The 22,024-nt window shown below is 41.3% G+C and overlaps 2 protein-coding genes across 3 annotated transcripts; one reads left to right on the top strand and one right to left on the bottom strand.

Annotated features, from left to right (window-relative positions):
- Positions 1 to 13: 13 nt before the first annotated feature.
- melk (maternal embryonic leucine zipper kinase) lies at positions 14 to 7,265 on the bottom strand. The gene is made up of 18 exons (XM_031286024.2): positions 7,078 to 7,265; positions 6,703 to 6,806; positions 6,523 to 6,608; positions 5,952 to 6,068; positions 5,672 to 5,815; positions 5,459 to 5,527; positions 5,100 to 5,192; positions 4,755 to 4,853; positions 4,368 to 4,436; positions 3,947 to 4,045; positions 3,523 to 3,609; positions 3,195 to 3,326; positions 2,899 to 3,018; positions 2,435 to 2,728; positions 1,490 to 1,584; positions 1,103 to 1,259; positions 905 to 1,008; positions 14 to 808 (listed from the first exon to the last, which is right to left on the bottom strand). Exons 2-18 carry the CDS (start codon positions 6,770 to 6,772, stop codon positions 631 to 633), a joined length of 2,013 nt encoding a protein of 670 aa, XP_031141884.1. The 5' UTR covers positions 6,773 to 6,806; positions 7,078 to 7,265; the 3' UTR covers positions 14 to 630.
- Positions 7,266 to 12,069: 4,804 nt separating this feature from the next.
- adamtsl7 (ADAMTS-like 7) lies at positions 12,070 to 20,712 on the top strand. Of its 2 annotated transcripts, none has more exons than XM_031286069.2 (12): positions 12,070 to 12,250; positions 13,153 to 13,282; positions 13,490 to 13,665; positions 13,807 to 13,915; positions 15,278 to 15,457; positions 15,906 to 16,035; positions 16,760 to 16,982; positions 17,628 to 17,801; positions 17,995 to 18,168; positions 18,307 to 18,486; positions 18,886 to 19,030; positions 20,104 to 20,712. In XM_031286069.2, exons 1-12 carry the CDS (start codon positions 12,116 to 12,118, stop codon positions 20,241 to 20,243), a joined length of 1,896 nt encoding a protein of 631 aa, XP_031141929.1. In that variant the 5' UTR covers positions 12,070 to 12,115; the 3' UTR covers positions 20,244 to 20,712. The 2 variants fall into 2 exon arrangements, with proteins under 2 accessions (XP_031141929.1, XP_035856211.1); XM_036000318.1 differs by having other exon boundaries at positions 15,269 to 15,457.
- Positions 20,713 to 22,024: the final 1,312 nt, after the last annotated feature.

Below are 22,024 nucleotides of genomic sequence, written 5' to 3'. Positions count from 1 at the left end.
AATTAATCTCATCTCCTTAATCATCTGTCTCCATAAACACATGGGGACATTTACCAGAAACCATTTATTTTGCTATTTTATGTCAGTAGAAATCTTACAGACAAAATGCGACACAGTAAAAACTAGAAATAAAACACTTCATACAACGCAAATGTGTAAGAACACCATGATGGAAGAATTGTAAACATGTAATTAACAACAGTGAATTACAACCACAAGGGAGAATAACAACATTAAGACAAAAATATGGTAATTAGCACTGTACTGTAAATAGCTTTGTTACATTACACACACACACACACACACACACACACACACACACACACGATTGACAGAGATCCTATTCAGTGTAATAATTATGTAGTAAAACAGTAATACTATACATAAATCAAGATATGCTGTACAGGATTCTACGATGTAATGCTCATACATATAATGTAACATGTACTCTGGGGATTGCAGGCTGGCCTAAGGACAATTTTAAATATTCACTATGAATAATGAAGGACAAATCATTAACGTGCTAAGACGCCATACTGTATGAATCTTTGCATCAGTCTAATCACACATAATTTATTCTTGGACACAAAAACACCAGTGTCCATTTACATTGTTAGGAAAGTGCATGTCTTAGATACTGGATGTGGAAAGGATGTCTTCCACTAGGTGCTTGTAGACCCAGGCATCTCCCTTCAGCCTTTGGCGCCGGATCCCGACGACCTCCGGCCTCTGCAGGAGGCACACCTCCAGCTCAAACGCCATGGTTACCTTCCCAAAGTCGCCCCAGGTCCGACATTTTAGGGTATACCTAAATGAAAGGCGAAGAAGACGACACAGAAACATTAGCATTGGATCAAAGACTGGGCTTTCTGATCAGAAAGGGGGGTTAGGCGGGTTTTCTTACCCTTTCTGTGTGAAATCTACGTTTTTCTCCGGCAGGATGGAGAGGATCTGGTTAAGGACCTGGTCGGGGTTGGTCTGACTGGTCAGAGTAACGTTGTACTGTACCTAGCGAAAAAAGAGACAAAGAAATTATGTGATGTGTACAATACTTGTGACGCAGAACATGGGACAAGGTGTGCAACTTTGGCACGCTTTATACCTTGATCTTCCGTGGGCCGTCACGCAGGGCTCGCTTCTTGCCAGGAGTGAGCATGGTGATCATCTTATCCAGGCCTCTCTCCAGGGAACCGAACACCTTTCCTCCTCTCTTTTTCTTCCCGCTGTCTCCCGTAACAGCCATGTCCAATGACCGAGACCTGGAGAGCAAACAGGGATCCGACATGTAATCACTTTGGCGGATCATTTGATCAAACTGCTCTTACTTAACCTTTCAACTAGATCACAGGTTCAGTATTAGGACAGAAACGGCACTATTGTACTGTGTACCATTTCTGTCCAATTCCTTAGTAATTTAGGTGATTATCTTACTCAAACTGACTAAGACTGAGTGAGCAAGGCTGTTGAAGGCCTCAGAGCCTCCACTCACCTTCGCTCAGGACTGAAAGCCAGTATTTCAACGTTTGCAAGCTCCTTGAACTCTGCTGCTCTCTTCTTATCCGGCTCTTTAGAGGCACTGCCACCTACACACACACACACACACACACACACACACACACACACACACACACACACACACACACACACAGAGAAAGCACTAGGCTTTAGTGGCAAGAGAACACATGTCACTACAGCCCACGTGGGACAGTGAGCAGAGGAAAGAGACAGCTACACCTGTCACAGCACACGCCTTGGGACAGAGGGGGTTGTGTGTGGACAAGTTTGTCAGAGGCCGCACGTCTGCTCTGTAGCTTAGAGAACAGGACCGAGCCAGATTCCAAGGGTTTAACACCAAATAGGTCAGCTGCGGCGCGTAAACCGGCTTGTGGCCGGGTTTATAGAGGAGGCTAATGAGGCCGGACATCTGAGCAGAGAATTCACATAATTAAGACTGTAATGATTCTCCATTCACATTAGTGTCCTTCATTCATAGATAAATGAATAGAATTAGCTTCTTGATAATAACCTCACCTTTGTGTTGACAATGATAAGTGTGTGTCCATTTTCAGGGGATACAGTAATGACAGCTAAATTATAGAAATATGAGAGGCTTTGGAATAAAAAAAAAAAAAAACAGGCCCAAAAAATGAGTTTATTACCAGAAGACAATTTACTTGCAAATGTGTGGCATGTGGACGTGGCACTTGTGATTATGAGAGCTGCATGAAGACGGAGCGAGGGACAGATAAATGAAAGAGAGCAACGTGGAGAGGGGCAGTTGGCTAATGCAAATAATCTAATGGAGATTGTACTTCAAGCCCTTGTTAGGAACAAAAACAATTACAGTATATAAATAAACTGCATGATGAACTGAAACTCTGTGTTGTATGTAATTCATTACTGCCATGGGTTGAGTAAACAAGAGACTCCTCTTACCTTTAGGTGTGACTGCATTGGTTTTGGTGCCATTGACATTAGCATTTTGATTGGGTGTGGTCAACACCTTTTTGTTGGCCCGTGCATTCTTTTTACTGGATGCAGGAGTTCGAGGAGGAGGCAACGCAAATATTTCGACATCTGTCTCCTGCACAGCAATATTCTCCTTGTTCTCACTGGTTTGTCCGTGGTCTCTGTCCCTCCTCTCCTGGCGGTGCTGTGCCGTTGTTCGCCCCCTCTCTGGGGTCGGGCTGTAAACACACTTTTTCTCCACTGAAGGAGATGCCAGTCTCTTTAGGAATACAAAGAAGAGATACACATGGTATGAGTAGATATCTCTGGAAGAGAACAGTCATGGCCCTTCACCATAGCAGCTAACAAGGTTTCTAACCCAAACTTAATCTGTAAGGATATGGAAGACAGCGAAAACGACTAAATACATGTGTTCCAACTTTCACATACCATGTCTTTGTTGTTTGCAACTGAAACCCACGGGCAATCATCAATGTAGTCTGAGCAAAATTCCAGAGAACCCACAATAACGGCATCTTCATCCTCACTGAAGTGAAGGGCTTCCCTTGTCTGAAAGAGAGAGAGAAAGTAAGAAATGGAAAGAAAAAGACAAAAAGATCTACAACAACGCTACTGTATTGGGACACATTAAGTGTGTAAGGTATAGATAGGGTAGAGTCATAAAGACAAGTCAGTAGCCCAGAAAAAGAACAAAGCATTTTGGGAGTTGTGATCCAGAGTCTGACCTGTAGTCCCTGGTGCAGTGGAGAGCACGAGTCCTCACAGACGGCTGGTTCAAGGCGCAGGCGAACAGGTTTGCCCCTCTGCTTCTTTGACAGCAGCAGCAGGTAGGTGGCTGTGGTCTGGTCATACCGCCACTGTAGGAGTTAAGATGTAATAGACCGCATATCAAATAGAAAGTATGTAAAAGATATTATGTTTGCACAGAATACAAGGGGTGCAGAACGTTTAACATATTAGTAGTTGTCATGTCACCGTCCATATCACAACAAAATCAACTGATGATGAACTGACCAAAATAATACGCAAATGTGAGTACAAACAGAAACACACCTCCTTGACCAGCGCTGTGGTGCTCGCCCTCGACCGTTTCATGTTGACAGCCATCTCAGTGATACAGTCCTCATCTATGTGGCCGAGCTAAAAAAAAAATAATAATAAAAGAAAAAGACCAGGTATGTTCACACAAAATCCAAGACACACACTTTTTTTATTCATTTATTTAATAAAAAAATATTCATATAAAAATGGGAAACTGGAAATTGGAAAACCCCTTTGAAAATGGATCACATTTTCAGTTTGAAATGTAAAGATCCTAAAGTAAAAGAGGCAGCATACTGCCCCATTAACAATTAAAAGATACTATGGCATTTGTGATTATGCAGTTCTGTTTATATGTTTATGACTGTATGTGTAATATAGTGTTTTCGTGTGTGTGTGTGTGTGTGTGTGTGTGTGTGTGTGTGTGTGTGTGTACCGGCTGCCTGCTGTGCCACGCCACGGGGCTGTTGTAGTCTTTCATCACCCAGGGATGGTCCAGCAGATGTCGAACACTAAGACGCCGCTTGGGGTCCATCTACAGGACACACACGGAAACTACAACTCAGTACGCAAGAGACTACACACCCAACAACCTACAATGTGTCTAGAATACTTATCAATGTTATCAAATGAATACAATTTTTATTCCAGTTATGTAAATTCCAAATTCCTTCTAGTCTTCTGTTATGGCAAGTGACAATGTGTTTTGGTGAGTTCCAGTGTTGTGCAATAACAACCAGTCTGCTAATTCAAGGAGTGAAATATATGCAAAATAGCCAAAAAGTGAAAGACATGGGAGAGTGTGTCTTATTATTACTATTATTATTATTATTATTATTATTATTATTATTACGTACCTGCATCATCTGGTTGAGGAGGAGGACACTACCAGGAGACAGCCACCGGGGGTTTTCATATGTACCTCTCTGAAGAGATAGAAGACATACAAAGACACATTGTAAGTGCTGTTAAATATGTGCCGTCTATGACGCATAATTAATGCAAAATTCATAGTCAATTTATAGTTTATATTTATAGTCTCATACAGTAAATAAATAGGTAATGTCTTTAATGTAAAGGTTATAATGAATGTGATGTCATAGTTAAAGATTTTAGTCCATCATGTTTTTGTTCCTCTCGGAACTAAAGTTCTCTGTTGTATAAAAAACACTTTGAATTACAGCATTTCAAATAAATTCAATGTCAGTAACATTAAACAGCTGGGGAAACGTCAGTGCTCTTACTGTAATCTTCCTGTAGAGGACCATGCAGTTGTCGTCATCAAAGGGTAGGTATCCACAGAGCAGAGCGAACAGCAGCACTCCCATACTCCACACATCGGCCTGGAGGTTACACATCACACAGCACTATTTCAGCTTTACAGTAAAGATTTCACAGCTCAGTAGCACTGAGTCATGCACCAGCGAATAAGAACAGCACACCATGAAAAAGCTGAATTCTGGAACAGCCAGGTAAACATGACTTTAAGTGGAAAAACAAATGCAAGTTTTGTGGGTTTAAATAAGGGCAAATCTTGAAATTGCAACCCCCGGTGGTTCTAAAAGTTGTGAACAGCATGCATCTCTCACCTCTGAGCCAATATATGCTTTACCCTGGATGAGTTCAGGAGCAGCGTAGGCAGGGCTGCCACAACACGTCTTCAGCTCAAACCCCAAACCTCCCTATCAGAGAGATGACCACATGTACACATCATGTTTATAGGCACTAATCCCTATGTAAAACACTCAGCTTCAATCTAGAATGTGAATGGCTAAATATGTGTTTGGCAATGTAAAACCTGTTTGTGAGACCAACCAAATACATTTGCCTCCACCAAAAAAATATGTTTATGTCCCCCCCCCCCCCCCTCCTTTCTCTTTGCTTGTACAGTTAATAGGCCAAATATGTTTGACACTAACACAATGAGAAAGGGAATGTGGTGATGTACCTTAGGTTTGGCACACAATCCAAAGTCTATAAGCTTCAAGTTGTGGTCTTCATCAATCAACAAGTTTTCCTATAGTTCAAAGAAACAAGCATTGCAGCAGACCTTAGCATTAATATTCAGTCACAGTCAAGCAGGCACATTTTGTCGTAGTTTCTCTCACGTGTCACATTCTCTCAGTCACTCTTTCAAAATGCAATCAGTGGTTGTGTTTACCGGTTTGAGGTCCCTGTGTGCGTAGCCCTGGCTGTGGACGTAGGCCATCGCAGACACAATTTGTCTGAAAAACACCCTGGTCTCCTCCTCTGACAGACGGTCCTTTGCTATGATGTAGTCAAACAACTCCCCACCTGGACAGTACTGAGGGTAAAGAAAGGACAGAGGGAGAGAAAGATGCAAAATTGCTGAACATAATGCGCCGCCCCCCCCCCCCCCCCCCCCACACACACACACACACACACACACACACACACACACACACACAAAGTGTGCTTACCTCCAGCACCATGAAGATCTGGGTGGAGGTCTCTATGACCTGGTAGAGACGACAGACGTGCTGATGACTCAGGTTCTTCATGGCCTCAATCTCCACCTTCACACGAGGCAGGTCATCCTGGGGTGACAAACAGTTTGCTATTGGTTTTTTTATGTATAATTTGGCATTTATTCCGTATCATTTTTTTTTTTTTTTAAATTGCTCAGTTTTTTACAATTATATTTCATGCAGAACCTAGGAAGATCAGATTTTTGATATTGTTTATCGACTTTCATTCGTGATTATATGAACATATTCTATCCTCATTTTACAAAACTCTGCTGTCCATTTGTTAGTCCATGTTTTTTTTACTATTGTGAAGAGTGTTGTATAATGTAATGCATAACAGTGGAACAACATCAATTGCATTGATCATAACTTTATTGAGATAATTATTTAATTGATGAAAATAACTGTTACTAATGTTTTTATGTCAAAATTCTTCTGATTTTGTTCAAGTTGACCCGTTTAATGCAAACATTTACAACGGATTTAACACAACCTGAGTGGGCAAAGGGTCTCTTTGACTCACCCCGAGATCCTTCTTGTTCATGATTTTAATGGCAACATTCTCTCCTGTCAGGATGTGTCGACCCAGCTTGACTTTAGCAAAGCCTCCTGACAAACACACAATGTTCATAACACACATCAGAGAGGATATGACACCGACAGAGCTGTTTTACCCACTGACACACATTGACATTGCCATTACCTGAGCCGATAGTCTCATAAACCTCATAGTATTTGAAGAGTTCGTGGTGCTCCGTTCTTTCCACAGGCATCCTCCCCGCTTCAGCCGCACGATGATAAACCTCACTGCGGGGAGAGAAAAGGTTTGGAGCAGCAGTGTTAGCGCTCAACTCACTAAACAAACTCATCTCAACTGGGAAACACACAACTCTATTTGAGTTCAAAACATACGTTAGTTAATCGCTAACATTTTCTAGTACGCTAACGTCAATGGACGCTAAAAGAATCGTAACGTTAGCTAGCTAACGTTAACCACCAAAAGTAATAAAAGTAACGTTGTTAAAACCTACGTTACTGACAGCTAACCGAATATCCCTTTTCGACATTACGATTTTACCTGAATGTGTATGAAAACGAGAGAGGAAGAAGGTATAAATCAGTTAGCAACCATACGCCAAATTGATGAAAAAAGCCCTCTGGCAGGATGTTTTGTTACAGAAGTTTGAATTTCGTACTACGACGTCATGGTCGACGTTGACTCTATTTCCTGCTTCCGGTTTGTGCGTCGTGCGCACCCTTGTGGCGGATAACAGTACTGCGGTCTTGAAAAAGTCGATTTAACTTTGTGGTCCTTTTGGAGGCTGTAGTTTATAGTGCTGCTGAATTGTAGAGCATTAAACTGACAGGTGTTTTCATCCTTTTGTCTACCTTTGAAATAGATAGGGGGGATAAAATATTATTATTATTATTATTATTATTATTATTATTATTATTATTATTATTATTATTATTATTATTATTATTATTATTATTATCATTATTATTATTATTATAGAAACAGCTCTCATTGCAAATGACCATAAAGTTGAATCAACAACTCTCAACAAAAAAATGATAAGCTTTATAAAGGTAGACTCCATTAGTTGGGCCTGCGTGCATGTATAAAGATGACAACAAATTAAGAGAAAAACTTGAATAAATGTGAGAAACATATGAATGGAGATGCTTCCTCATAGGTGCACTGCATGATTCATGTAATTCAAGTTGTTACTAAAGTAAAATTAGCAAAACCACAACATTAAAATATTGTCGTGCATCAGATTTGTATGCAAGTAAAAGACAATATGTGGCAGAATGACCCTTGTCAGTGTTTTATTATCAGACCCTGGATACTTTTAATGTGTGAATGTGTAAGCAGTATTTTGGTGTTGTAGGTGGTCAAGCTGGAGCTCGTTTTAACTTTTTGTATAGGCTACTTTTGGGTAGGAGGCATTGCTGAATGGTGGTGACACCTTTCCAAAAGATCTTGGTTAGGTCTGAAATTTACCTGCAAACATAACTTCATGTGCATTCATGGGCAGGTATATACAACCTGTGGGATGGAAAGCATCAATTGTGCTGCAATGTGTGAACTGTTGTGCTATGCATGTGGCTGCAGTAGATATATTTATGGTGTCAGAAGGTGTGTTCGCCTTCACCTGCACAACTCCTCAAGCCTGTAATTAGTAAAAGGTGAGAGGACAGGTCAGAGACCAATGGATGTAGTTTACCAGAACCCTGCCTTCTTATCAAGCCACGTGTAATGACCATATACAACCACTCTCACTGTCAGAGGTTTTCTTGTTAGCTGTAAATGCCACAGTAACAATTTTTCTCTTGATCACTGTTCTACATCAAATGTACTGGAAAGGACAACTTACTGCACCTGTTCTTGTCAATTAGGGGCAGGTCAGGACTAAACTGAAGAATAGCATGTAAGTAGCAAGGCATCATGCTTCTTATGGGTCTCGCAACAGGCCACCCCAGCCATGAACTAGCCTGTAAAATGTAAGACATTTTGACAAAGTAAACAATTCCTGACACTTAGCCAACACTGACAGACAGCTACAGAGGAATTTCTGTGATTGATCGGTGGTCGTCCTGTGTTTCTCATGGTCATTAGAGAAGGAGTTGGTCGTTACTGAAGTAACCGGTGGTTAGGGGTCGTCCAGGTGTCAGTGGGATGACACAACCCGTTATTTGGTTTCTGGGGCAGCTGGCCAGGTTGGGACAGAGAGACATCAAACAACCCACAGCTGGAGGAAAAAAGATGGTGGATGGAGTGTAAGGAGAGGAGAGAGGGAAATGGAAATGAGAAGGGAGAGAAAAACTGGGAAATCGAGAGGAGAGAAAACTGTAGAAATCAGATAGTATGGTGCTGTAAGGGAGAAAAATCTTTCATTTCATCGCTGTGTTTTTTTTGCCATTTTGTTTTATTTTCTTCTTGTGAAAAATGTGGCCAGCTTAGACACACACAACAAACTATCAGTAAGGGCTCTTTCATTCCCAAATCTGCATGAGCTCACACTTGTACAGCACATTTTAACATATTTTCAATGTACTGTAACTGTACTGTAACCCAGTGGGTGTTCCCCCCTTGGGTCCTTTTATTTTTTTTTTAAGATCAACTTTTTATTATTTTTATATTTTTTTGAACATACAGAACAGACAAATACAACTGAACAAGAACAACAACCCTCTCCCACCCTCTGCGGTCTCAAAGAAAACAAAAACAGAAATCACACCTTGCCTAGTCACTCTCCTCTAATTCTTGTGATGCTGAGGTCATAAGGACTGATACTTGTGCTGCTGCGCCTTTCCATAGGTCTATAGTTGATGATTTGGCTTTGTTAATCCTTGCTGTAGAGAGCTCCAGCATAACTATGTCCAGGAAATATGCCAACCACTGTTTTATACAAAGCATGGGGGGGGGAGCCAGCGCTGAGCTATCATTTTCTTGGTCGCAGTTGATCCGGTTAGCCAAATTTTCTTCTGTCTCCCAAGTAGGTGTCGCTCCAATTTCTTTACTGTTGGGAGTTCTCCTACAGATACTTGCAGCTGTTTAGCATAAATCCTGGGCACTAATCCTCTCACAGGAGAATCAACAAGCCATTTAATGATTGGGTGCATCTCAAGACTGTTCCCCCATGGTACTCCATAACATTTTAGGGCTAATCTTAAGCGAAGATAAAGGAAGAAGGATGTCATAGGGACCTCAAAGCTAGCTCTCAGGTCTTAACATACCTTCATCATTGAATAGCTGGTCTAGAGTATAAATACCTCTGTCACTCCACTGGTTATAAACAAAAGGTTTGTTACCAGACATTAAGTGTATGTTGTGCCAAATTGGTGTGTTCAAATCTTTGGGTCCTTTTATAAGATGCAACTCAGGAGAAACATTTTTTTTTCATGAATAAAAAAAAAAAAAAAAAAAAAAAAGAAATGGCTGTAATGCTTTTGAAGGCAAGTTCTGTTACAGTCAATGGTTTTAACAGACGGCACAGGCCTTCCACGGCCATGGCCAGCCTGCGTTTGCATGAGGGTTTGCAAGTTAAGTACAAGCTTCAGTACTGAACCAGTCAGGCATATTCAATGTCATTATCTGAATCGGAATGTCATCGCACCAAAAGCTGCAAAAGATGATAACTAAATCATCTTTACAGATTATTGTAGTAGTTACCTGTATGTAAGACTGTATGCTTGTGTACATGTCACGGTTTGAGTTGATCTGTGTGCTAAAGAGCTGCTGTGCCACTTCCAGCAGCTCTCATGGACTGAGCTATTAAGCTGTCATAGTGGAAAACAGACGTTGCGCCCATCTTGGACAGAATTCCCAGTATTCCCTGACAGACTTTTGGAGGTTCCCAGAATGTCTGTGTCATAGCTCAGTGACTACTGGGTATTCAGTGCAGGGGGACGGCGTCTTAGATATGGCTGTGTGTCAGAGAGGGAGGGAGAAAGAAAAAAATAAAAGTCTGTACTGTGTTTAGATGGGTTTAGGCTATAGTGGTAATGCTAATGGTTTGAGTTGCAGAACATCGGTGTCCTTCTGTGTCTCAGGTCAAAAGGCACAGTGCCAAACATTCACACAGAGACACAGACGCAGACAGAGGCATCAAGACTGAGGAAACGATACATGGCGTCATCTCTCTCTGCTTGTCTTTCTCACTCATGCTGCTTTCACGGTGACCCGATTGATTCATCATGTATTCCGGACATCATAGTGCTTTATCCACACATGTGTGACTCATATATCTTTGTAGGGTACACACAAACATATGCACCAACACAAGCACATACACAATCAGAAAGAAACAGAAGTTCGTAGAGATGTTGTGAAATTCTCAGCCCTGGCAATTTCACACCCATGTTGTGAACAGCTGTGGTGTCGATCGGCTGGCAACCTACAGACAAAATGCTTTTTTAGATATGAAATGTCTACTACACACAAAACACATGGAAAAAAACGCATCATCTCTGCTCCATACCGCTTAATTTCTCCGCACTGCAACATTAAGTTACAGTTGATGGTTAAAGTGGTTTCTGATATTTACAAATCTTGTCTCTCCTCACACTTCCCAACATAAAACAGTGGAAAGTAAAAGAGCAAGACAAGCTACATTGTGTGTTTACAGGGCTAAAACCGTCCTCTGCCCAGAACTGAAACATGCAGCCAGAGGGATATATTGCACCCATATGTTTTTGAACTTCTCCAAATCATTTATGTCCATGTAAATATTACCATAACCTCTCTAGATGAAAAGTTTGGGAGTGCGTCACTGTGGGGTTTTGATTCCTGGCCAGTGGATTTACGGCAATTTCTGAATCAATCAGATTGTTCCCTGACATGATATGATGGTTAACTGAGTCACTATAAAACTGGCATCCATTGGGTGTGAACTGAACTGATGAAGGAATACTGATTCCCTGTAGAATACAACACACACACACACACACACACACACACACACACACACACACACACACACACACACATACACATGCACATACACACACACACACACACACACACACACACACACACACACTGAAAGTGTTAAGTTGTGAATAGATTTAACATATTATTTCTATTATCCTCAATATCAGCCATTCTTACTGTGGTATTTTTAATTTAGATTTTTATCCTTCGTTTTTTTCCATTATCAGTGAAACAAAACAAAAAAATAGGAATAGTGAAAGAGGTGGGTGGAGAAGTCAGAGCACGATCAGGAGTGATGTTTGTCCAAAGTCGCACAATCCTGCATGACGATTCACAGGGAGAGAAATTGTTTTTGGGATAAGCTTTAGGACACACTACAGGAGCCTGTCATCATGCCACAAACACACATCATGAGCTGTCACAACATTCACACTGAGGTGCAAAATGGGTGTGACTTACACTTGCAACAACTTTTACAAATGTGCCGACAAATTCCACACACTTTCTCTTAACATTTCTCCTCACATCCCTCCCAAACTTTTGTCTTTTTTCCCTCCCACCCCTCAAGCCAACCCCACCTCACAAACACACACACACACACACACACACACACACCCATTAAACGTGTGTGTATGTGGATGTGTGTGTGTGTGTATCCTCCTCCCTCAGTCTCTCCATGGCTGGATTGTGGCAGCAGCTCAGCTCCCTGCGGCAGGGTCGAGCTCTGGCTCTCCTCCACCTCATCGGTCTTCTCTACCCTACCTTGGGTGCTTTTACCTGGGATACCAAAGCCAGCCTTCCCCCTCTGAAGGTAAGAAATCCACATGGTCATGGAAAACAAATATTAATGTAAATTCATATATAGCTACATGCATTTAAAAAATGAATTGGGCATTTTCTTATTAGATGCAAATAGGCAGGAAAGGGAGGAGAGAAAGGGCCAAGGACTCAGCCTACATGGGGCGGAGGTCATCCCCTACATGCATTTTATAAGTTGTAATTTAATCGTTGAAATTTTTTAAGTCTTTATTTGCATAAAATACCTACTTTGCTGAGTTCTTTTGTAATTTATTAAAGAAATATTAACTGTACTAAATATATTAAACTTAAAGTTTGGAGTTTATTGTTCTTATACACATGCCAACTAAAATCCTTCGTCAAAATCAGGCAGTGGGGAATAACTGCATGAGAGACCACTGGTTTGTTTTAGATTATCTCTGTCTTTGTTACTCAGGCTAACTAATTACTAACAGATCAAGCTATATCAGTTTGTGAATAAAGCATTAATACGGAAGAACCAGAGGAGCCTATTAACATGACATGAGAGGAATAGAAGTGTTAAACTTTAAACTTGCAAAATAGAGATTTGGTAAAGGAGGAGTGGAGAGGAAGACCAGAAAAGGTTCCCCAACTCAAACCAACTGTTGGATTGGAATGAGTGAGCTGCGGGATTTCCAGCAAGCGAGAGGGAGAGAGGGAGAGAGTTAGAGAGCGGGATGGATGAGTGAAAATGAGAGAAAAAGAGCAGTAATGTGATCCAGCAGAATTTATGATTTTTGTGTTTAAACATGTGCCAGTGATGATGAAACCATGGTACAGAGAGAAAGCAGAGCTTGTCTGCAGATATACATGAGTGGGCAGATATAATTTGTTTGTATAGTTTGTTCCTGTGGTTTTGTGTGCATAAAAGTGTGTGAATGTGTGTGTTGGCAGGAGTTTCAGGTGGTGAGGGGGAATTTCTCTAGGACTTTCCTCCGCGTTGGCTACCATAAGATTGCAGAGATTCCTGCAGGAGCACGCAACATCAGCGTACGGGAGACAATAAAGAGCCGAAACTACCTGGGTACACACACACACACACACACACCACACCACACACACCACACACACCACACACACCACACACACCACACACACACACACACACACACACACACAGTCACAAACACACAAACACACATACACACACACAGGCACATATCTAACAGCAGGCATATTTTTTAGAATGTCAAACACTACAGTGTTGGTTGAACAAGGTGTTTTCCTCCAGCTCTGCAGACCCAAAGTGGTGTCTCCATCATCAATGGCGACTGGGTGATTAACAGGCCGGGGATCTTCCTTGCTGTGGGAACACAGCTGACGTACCACAGACCCAATGAAATCCGCTCTCGCAATGGAGAGTCCATCACTGCACCCGGGCCGCTGACTGAGGACTTGCATGTTTATGTGAGACACAAACTGGGTCACACAATGGAAGCAGTCCCTTATTCAAATGCACAAATACTGTACACAAACAATACTACTTGTACTACTATGCTATATGTCATCATATTCTATAAACCCCTCATCTCCCTCTCTTTGCAACAGTTGATTTACCAGCAACCAGGTCCCAGTGTATACTATGAATACATTGTGCCTTTTCAAAACACACCCCCCACTCCTGAGCCAGATCCACCTTCTGATATTCTGCCACTGGGTGAGTGCACACACTTACACGCATGAACACCCAAACACAAACTTATTATATATATTATATTAGCGTGACCCTAAATGACCACAGTGCTATTTTCTTATACTGAATGTTCTGGTTTTTCCTCAGGGAGCATAACACATAACAGATGCCTCTGTTTGTGTCTGCATGTACAGTACAGTACTAACAGACACACACAGATTTCATGCAAATGCCAATATGTATCATTTTCAGCAAAATTGTACTTGAAAATTTGATTAGGATTTTGATAACATTTCATGCAGGCAGGCAGCCAAACTTTGTTCTGGCAGAGAGCTCTTTACCGCACACTAAGACACTTGGGACAGATTTCATTTCATTACCTAATATTTAGTCTCGCATTGTCAGACCTTCCTCCACAGTACTCCAGAGGAAGGTCTGGCTAGTTCACACAACATTTCAGGATAGGAGAATAACGTGCTCTGGTTTATTGCCATTTCTTTAAACCAACACAATGACGTTGCCTCAGGAAGGACTCGTTTTGGTGGAACATGTGGACATTCAAAAGTGGTTTTAGTCGTGCAACAGAAAACTCAGATTCGACAAATAGTCTAGCTAGCTGTGTGGATTTACCCTGCAGAGATCTGAGGAGCAGTTAACCATAGTCCTCATAAATCGACCAAAGTTTAGAATGCCAACACAAAGAAAGCGGAAGGTGTGGGACATCTGGCCGAAAATGAGGGACATCCGGCGGAATTTCCGACAGCACCTGAACAATCCCGGAAATAAAATGTCGTCGATACAGGCTACCTAATATGTAACCTTCAACAAAGAGAGTTTTTTTTTTAATGCTTAATTTGTGACTATTGATGCTGATAAAAAATACTTTCTTACCAGAAATCTCAAAAAACAACACATATTCTTAAAGGCCCTGCATATCCCCACAAGTGTTTTTAAGTGTTGGAGCAATGCTGGGAAACACAAGACATTACCAGGCTCCATGGTTACATCCAAAATTACCCCCAACAGTTTTTACTGTATAGTGCACTGTACTTATAATATTAAGAATGATAAAGGTGTAACTTGTCCCACCCAAACAGGTGAAACAAGCAAACAGGAGAGTGACGGATGTGTCAATGAATCAGCCTGTACACACACATAACTGAGAAGAAGGTCTAATAAACCAAAATGAGTGAAATCACCTGTGTGGATGTGCTATATGTGCGCTGGGCCTGTAACCTTAGTATATTTAATTTTAGGCTTCATTCCACCTCATTACACTACCTATCTATCCAACATGGCAAACAACTTTACTGTCTTTCTTTCATTATTTGCCTGTCAAATTTGGGCTCTGCCCTACAACCTTCACTATTCTTGTAGTTGAGACAGTAGGCCCATCCCAATCAGGTGAGAAGGACTACAGAGGTGACATCACAAACAATGACATCATCAAAGAGAAACCCCACCCTAACCAGGTTCGCTCTGACCCCAGCGTGAACTCTGACCCTCGGCCCACCTACACCTGGACAAAGAGTGGGCGCACAGAGTGCAGCACGACCTGTGGCAATGGTACGGAAATGCATATAATTCAAAGAAAGGGTGACTGCACATTAAATGAATGTTTTCCAAATCCTTATGCAGCACTTTTTTATTTGTGATATATAATTATTTGGTGCATTCATTTAGTGTGCAGGCAGCCTTACTACTTCGTCTTACCTTCGAGATGTACATATTCTACATTGCAGCAAGGAAACACATATACATAATACGTAATAAGATGTTACAAAATCAAAGATGACACATAAATGTAACTGAAAGCTTTAACAATTAACAGTAGCTGAGATTGCTGGCAAAATGCATGTGCCTCATACAGCATTGCTGTGGATGAAAACTACTTTGCTTTCTGTAAAAATCTTTTGTAGACAAACACATATTTACCTTTTTCTGTGTGTGTGTGTGTGTGTGTGTGTGTGTGTGTGTGTGTGTGTGTGTGTGTGTGTGTCCGTGCACATGCTAGGCAGGCGTCAGGTACTCTGGGACTGTGTTGACACAGATTCCCAGGCGACTGTTCCTGCTGACCTCTGTGACCCTGCCCTTGAACCACCAAACCGGGAAGAAGACTGCAACACCCAGTCCTGTCTTGCATAGTGAGTAACACACACACACACACACACACACACACCTGATGTCCCATACAATAGTCATGACATATACACAATATGAGACACATATACAGAACATTGTATTAGTTCCACATGGTTCTGTGACTCTCAGGGTGAAAGCATTCATCACTCACACACATTCAAGCCATAAATCAGTCACCAGTCACCAGTCAATCACACTGAGTAACTTTGGTGTGGCTTTGGTTTGCATGTCTTGTGGTAAATACCACCAGATATTACTGTCGCTAAGATGTAGCAGGGGTGTTAGTGGATTACAGTAAGTGTGTGTTTGGTTGTGGCTCTGAGATAGTTCGCCCATAGTGTCAGTGATCCATGATAGCTGACATATATATGATTCTATTGGGAACGCAGCAGCAGCAGCAGCAGAAGGTTGAAAAAGTGAAACCTCAGAAGTATTAGAATGAGGAGAAGCATCTGAACTTCTGCAGCGCAAATTGGCTTATTTTGCCTCCTATTGTCTCGTTTATGATCTCCTTTTGGAGGAAAGTACAGGCTTTATAATGCCCCTTGTAGACCAGGGTCAACTTACCACACACAATAACTGTGGTCACAATTAGGACATAGAGCTGGGACAAACTCTACTTGAGGAAGGTCATTTCTAAACTCATCTCAATGTGTAACCACATCTTTTGTGAAGGACTAAGAGCTGCTCTTTATTTTCTCTAACTCTTTACTTCTTTGCCAACAGCTGGGACATCGGGGAGTGGTCCGAATGCAGCAGGAGGTGTGGACCCGGCACTCAGCACCGCCAGGTCATCTGCCGCCAGGTTACTCACGTTTATACCAATGGGACGGAGACCTCGGTGACCATAGCACAAGAGCTGTGTGGGTCGTCTGACAGGCCGGTGACCAAGTCCACATGTCAGCTGAAGATTTGCAGCCAGTGGGAGATACAATCTGAGTGGAGCCCGGTGAGAGAACCTCAGTACTAGTACATGACTCTACTAATAAACATGATCTGTTGGAGGAAGTCTTACTTAATACCACAAGGTAAAATACTCCATTACAAGTATAAGTCCTGCATTCTAGCTTTTACATATATAAAAGTACAGAAGTATTACTGTATTAGCAAAATGCGCTTTAAGAATAAAATGTAAAACTGCTCACTATGCAAAATGGCCCTTTCATCTTCCTCTCAAATGCAGTGGAGTGAAGTTGCATAAAATGTAAATACCTAGGGAAGTACAAGTACTTCAACATTTTATGTAAGTACAGTGTTTGAGTAAATGTACTTAATTTCCACCACTGAGTGTTATTTTTCGGTCATAGCTTATTTATCTCTGTCCATACCCAACACCATAATATATTTTATCAGATGTTTAAAAACAGCTTGGTGAGCTATATGTAAGTTATACATTTCAGTACTACAGTCATTACTGTAACAGGCGTTTAGAAAGACACACAATTTCGCCTCAGAAATAATGCAACCATTATTGCCAAAGCTAAATGTACACGCATTTGTATTGAATACAATAAACATGTACATTTTTATAATAATAAAACAAAAAATGTACTCTCTGTTGCCCCCACACCTCTCTCCCACCTTCTGTCCTCAGTGTTCAGTACCATGTGGAGTGGGTCAGCGCAGCAGGGAAGTGGTGTGTGTGAGCAACCAGGGTGGTGTGGAGGAGGATGAGGAGTGCAACATGAACTTAAAGCCAGACACACTACAGAACTGTGACATGGGAGCCTGTGCAAGCAGCTGGTTCACCTCCCTCTGGAGCCAACGGGTACCACAGAAATTGTTAGAGTGCATGTGCATGTATGTATGTATGTGTGTGTGTGTGTGTGTGTGTGTGTGTGTGTGTGTGTGTGTGTGTGTGTGTGTGTGCTGAGGAGAATATGACACAATAGGGGAAAAAAGTTTTAAAAAAATGATGTGTGTGTGTGTGTGTGTGTGTGTGTGTGTGTGATATTCCTCAGTGCTCTGCAGAGTGTGGTCGAGGCAAACAAACCCGGACGGCAGTGTGTCTGATAGATCATGGGACTGATCTCCCATTGGACAGCTGTGAAGGGGAACGTCCACCAGAAGTGACAGTGTGTGACTCAGGCCCCTGCGAGAACCGCCTGGAGTGGTACACCGGACCCTGGGGTCAGGTAATTTACATGCACACATACAGTACATGTACACACTATGAAAACATCATCCATTTGAAGTTTCACCTTATGTGTGTGTGTGTGTGTGTGTGTGTGTGTGTGTGTGTGTGTGTGTGTGTGTGTGTGTGTGTGTGTAAGTGTTCTGCAGAGTGCGGGAATGGCACACAGACCCGGAGTGTGGCTTGTATTTTCAACAATGATGGTCGTATGGAGGTTGTTGACCAGTTACAATGTTCCAGTCTCTCTCAGCCAATCACATCTCAGCCCTGCAGACTGAAGCCATGCGGCGTCCAGTGGTATTTCACAGAGTGGAGTGCGGTAAGTGTCCCAAAGTATGTCCTACTATCAGGTGTATTAAAGAGTCAAACTCCATCTGCTGATGAAGACAGCTGTAGTAGTGGACCTTGAGTTATGATTGTTTTGTCAATCATGATCAAATCATCTGGATAATCCACAGATCTTGACCTGAACAGTTTGATATTGTTTATTTCTTTGTTAGAAAGTGTTTTAGTGAAGCCTCTGCTCAGCAATGTCTGTAGATTATTAAGAGTAATCAGGACACAATTTGCTCTGAAGAGTGGTATTTTTCTTTTAGAGGAAGTATGGGATGAGTTGTGACGACTAAGTGGTGTCCACATTCAGACCTCAAATAACATTATTTATACTGTATGTGCAACTCTTCATCTCTGCCTTCGCTCTCTCTTTCTATCACCTCAGTGTTCAAGCTCCTGCAACGGTGGCTACCGTGTGCGTGAGGTGCGTTGTCTTGCCAACAACATCACCCCAAGCGATCGCTGTGACCCCAGTTTGTCCCCAAAGAGTCGAGAAGAATGCAACAAACAACCTTGTGGAGCTGAAATAAGTAAGTCTGCTAAGCAGTGTTGTATTACTGCAGTGCATCCACTATGGTGGGGTTGGGTCAGAGTTCACACAAGGGTCAGAGAGATGTGAGATTTCTCTGTGATAATGTCACCATGAAGATGTTCATCTGGGGCGAACTGTCTTAACTAGGAAGAAGTGAATAGTTTTAAGGAAACAGTGAGGAAAGATCATGTTATTTTGAAGACCCATGAATAAAGAAACCTGCCAACACCAATCTCAAAGAGATCATTAAGTTTTCTTATCATTGGGTAAAAAGAACATGTGGTTTATATGTTCAAAACGCTTCTGATATTCAGTGGTAATCACTCTTCTGGTGTAATTAATGACTTGTGAACGTGAATAATGGGTCGTAAATACAATCAAATGTGTAAGCATGTAATTAATAACCTTTATGCAAGAAAGTTTCTGGGTTTCTGGGAGTCATAACATGTCTTATTTTAGGCTTTCATTGGCCAACATGTCCTGTATTGCTTGGTAAATGGATGCACCACTATTAAAGCCTGGCTTCCGTATAAGCATACAGGATCGTGATGGAGGGTGAGGGTATACAGTGTATAATACAGTATGGCATATGTTCATTTTACTGCCCAGTCCTAACAGAGTACAAATCTGCTTATTCATTGTTTTATTTTTTCCAAAGGACATGTATTTTACAGATTATCACAGTCAGTACAACCAATATATTATTGGTTATTATTGGTTCTGGGAAGGGAAACAGACGTGGTATAAATTATAGTGAGTAAGCCAGTTCAACAGGTGGGTTTTGAGTTATTATGACAAATGTGAATTTGTATATATCATGTAATTTATTCTAAATTGATTACTTGGACTTTGATTCTGACTTGAGATCAGAGGCCATAGGACTAAAGACAGTATGACTTTAGTGACTTGGACTCTGTATTGAGCATTTAGCAACTAACTTGAAGGCTCAGTGAATTAGCACCAACACTTCCACCAAGAGTGTAGTGGATAACACTGAATGGAAGAAAGAAATGTGCTTTGCTTCTCCCATTTTTCTCAGTTTCTCCAACTTGTTCCTCTTTTCCTTCACAGATCCATCATGCAGCGACCAGTATCATAACTGTATGGTGGTGGTTCAAGCCCGACTGTGTGTTTATCCTTACTACAGAAGTGTCTGCTGCGCCGCCTGCTCCCGTGCCCACAAAACATACCCCAACCACATCCGCAGGTGATGCTGCCACAGGAAGGTTAAATTCAACTCCGCTAGCTCTGTTTGTAGATCGCCTCATTATGTGGGAATGTAGAATGTGGTTCAATATTCAGTCACTCAGCCTGCCATGTACACTGTTGGAGTGAGATCCTCTTTCATCTTCACACCAAACTGGATTAAAAAATAACCTGAAATTGTATTCTCTTCTATTCTCAGTGTAACTTTAAACTGGACTGCTCACATTTGGTGATGTACGTACTTGTATATTTATTCTTAATAAATGTGGGGTGTATAGCTTCTGTTACTCAGCTGTTATGTTATTACAGATGTTACAGGCAATATTTAACAGTTTAATGTTTACATGATAGTGTTTTGTCTCAACCACACATTGTGAGAATGGAATAACGTTGGGAAGGTACAGCTGTGCCAGTTGTTGCTGGCAGGAATCTGCTATAATCATTCCACCTGTTCATACTGGCCATTAAGAGATCCTTTCCTTATGTGTTTCCAATGTAAGTATTGGGGGACAACGTCCACAGTCCTCATTCTGTAAAACTATATTCCAAAGTGTATATGCTGAAGCTAAAATAAGACTTTGAAATATAGTCATTTTTGCTGGGGGGTGTCATATCATTTTTTTATTGCCTTTACAAAAATGCAAGAACAGAAGTGTAAGGAATGGATTAAACTGTAACGTTATCTTGCCAGCCACAGTTGTCATTTTAGCTGGTAAAATTTACGGTCTTCGACTAAAAGAAGCTTTTGACCATTTGTCTAAAAAAAGCAGCCATTCCAATTACCAGGAATTTTAAGAGATAAATCAGCTGTTATCACTGTTAACTATGTATTGTAAGTGCATTGCTAGATTGGAAGGCAGAACAGGCATAGCAACAGTAACTAAGGGGGACAGAAACTGGCAAAGGGTAAATTTAAAAGTAGCCAACTAAACCAAAATTCAAACCACATTGAAACATGCCTAGTTATATTTTCAGAAACACTCAAAATATTTATGATTAATTTACACTTGGAGCAACTTGTGTCTAATCTTTAAAAAGTGGTTTTGGGGAAATATCTTTGCTGAGAGTTAGATGAGATCAATTACCACTCTCATGTCTGTACGCTAAATATGAAGCTAGAGAAAGCAGCCGGTTAGCTTAGCTTAGCATAAAGACTGGAAGCAGGTGAAGACAACTAGTCCGGCTTTGTCCAGAGATAATAAAGTCTGCCTACCAGCAGCACCTCTAACTATCCATAAATCTTGTTTGTTTAATTTGTACACAGACATGCCCACAATAATGTAGCATTACCTCACTGTCGCATCATTGACATTATCTTAATCTAGCCAATTGTATTGTTGTAGCAGGTCTATAAAGAAATTTTGCTCATTAGTTGAAGATCACCAACTTCTGTCTTTCTTGGGGACTCTGTTTCCTTTACAAATCGCTGTGTGGAAAAGGCTTCTAGTTTCTGAGATGAACACTCATTGGCCTCTGTCAGTATTAATAATGGTCTATCAGTGACTACCAATCAGGTTGGAGCATTTTCAGGATTAAGGAAGCTCTGTAAAATAGTTAATAAGCATATTTGTAATTGTCAAACCTTTCTATCAGTAATTGTATGGTAACAAAGTTTTCAAGTAGTATTCAATCCTTCACTCGAGTAAAAGTAGCAATAGTCCTGTTTTGCAATGGGTATAAAAGTAAACAATGCAAAAAACTGCCCCCTGTGCGTGTTACGCTACACTATATATTACTGTTTTTATCACTGATACATTAGTGTGTAGGCCAAGTAGCATTTTACTGT

Source organism: Sander lucioperca, chromosome 4, assembly GCF_008315115.2.
Source record: "Sander lucioperca isolate FBNREF2018 chromosome 4, SLUC_FBN_1.2, whole genome shotgun sequence".
Classification (NCBI taxonomy): Eukaryota; Metazoa; Chordata; class Actinopteri; order Perciformes; family Percidae; genus Sander; species Sander lucioperca.
This window is presented reverse-complemented; position numbering and strand designations above follow the sequence as displayed.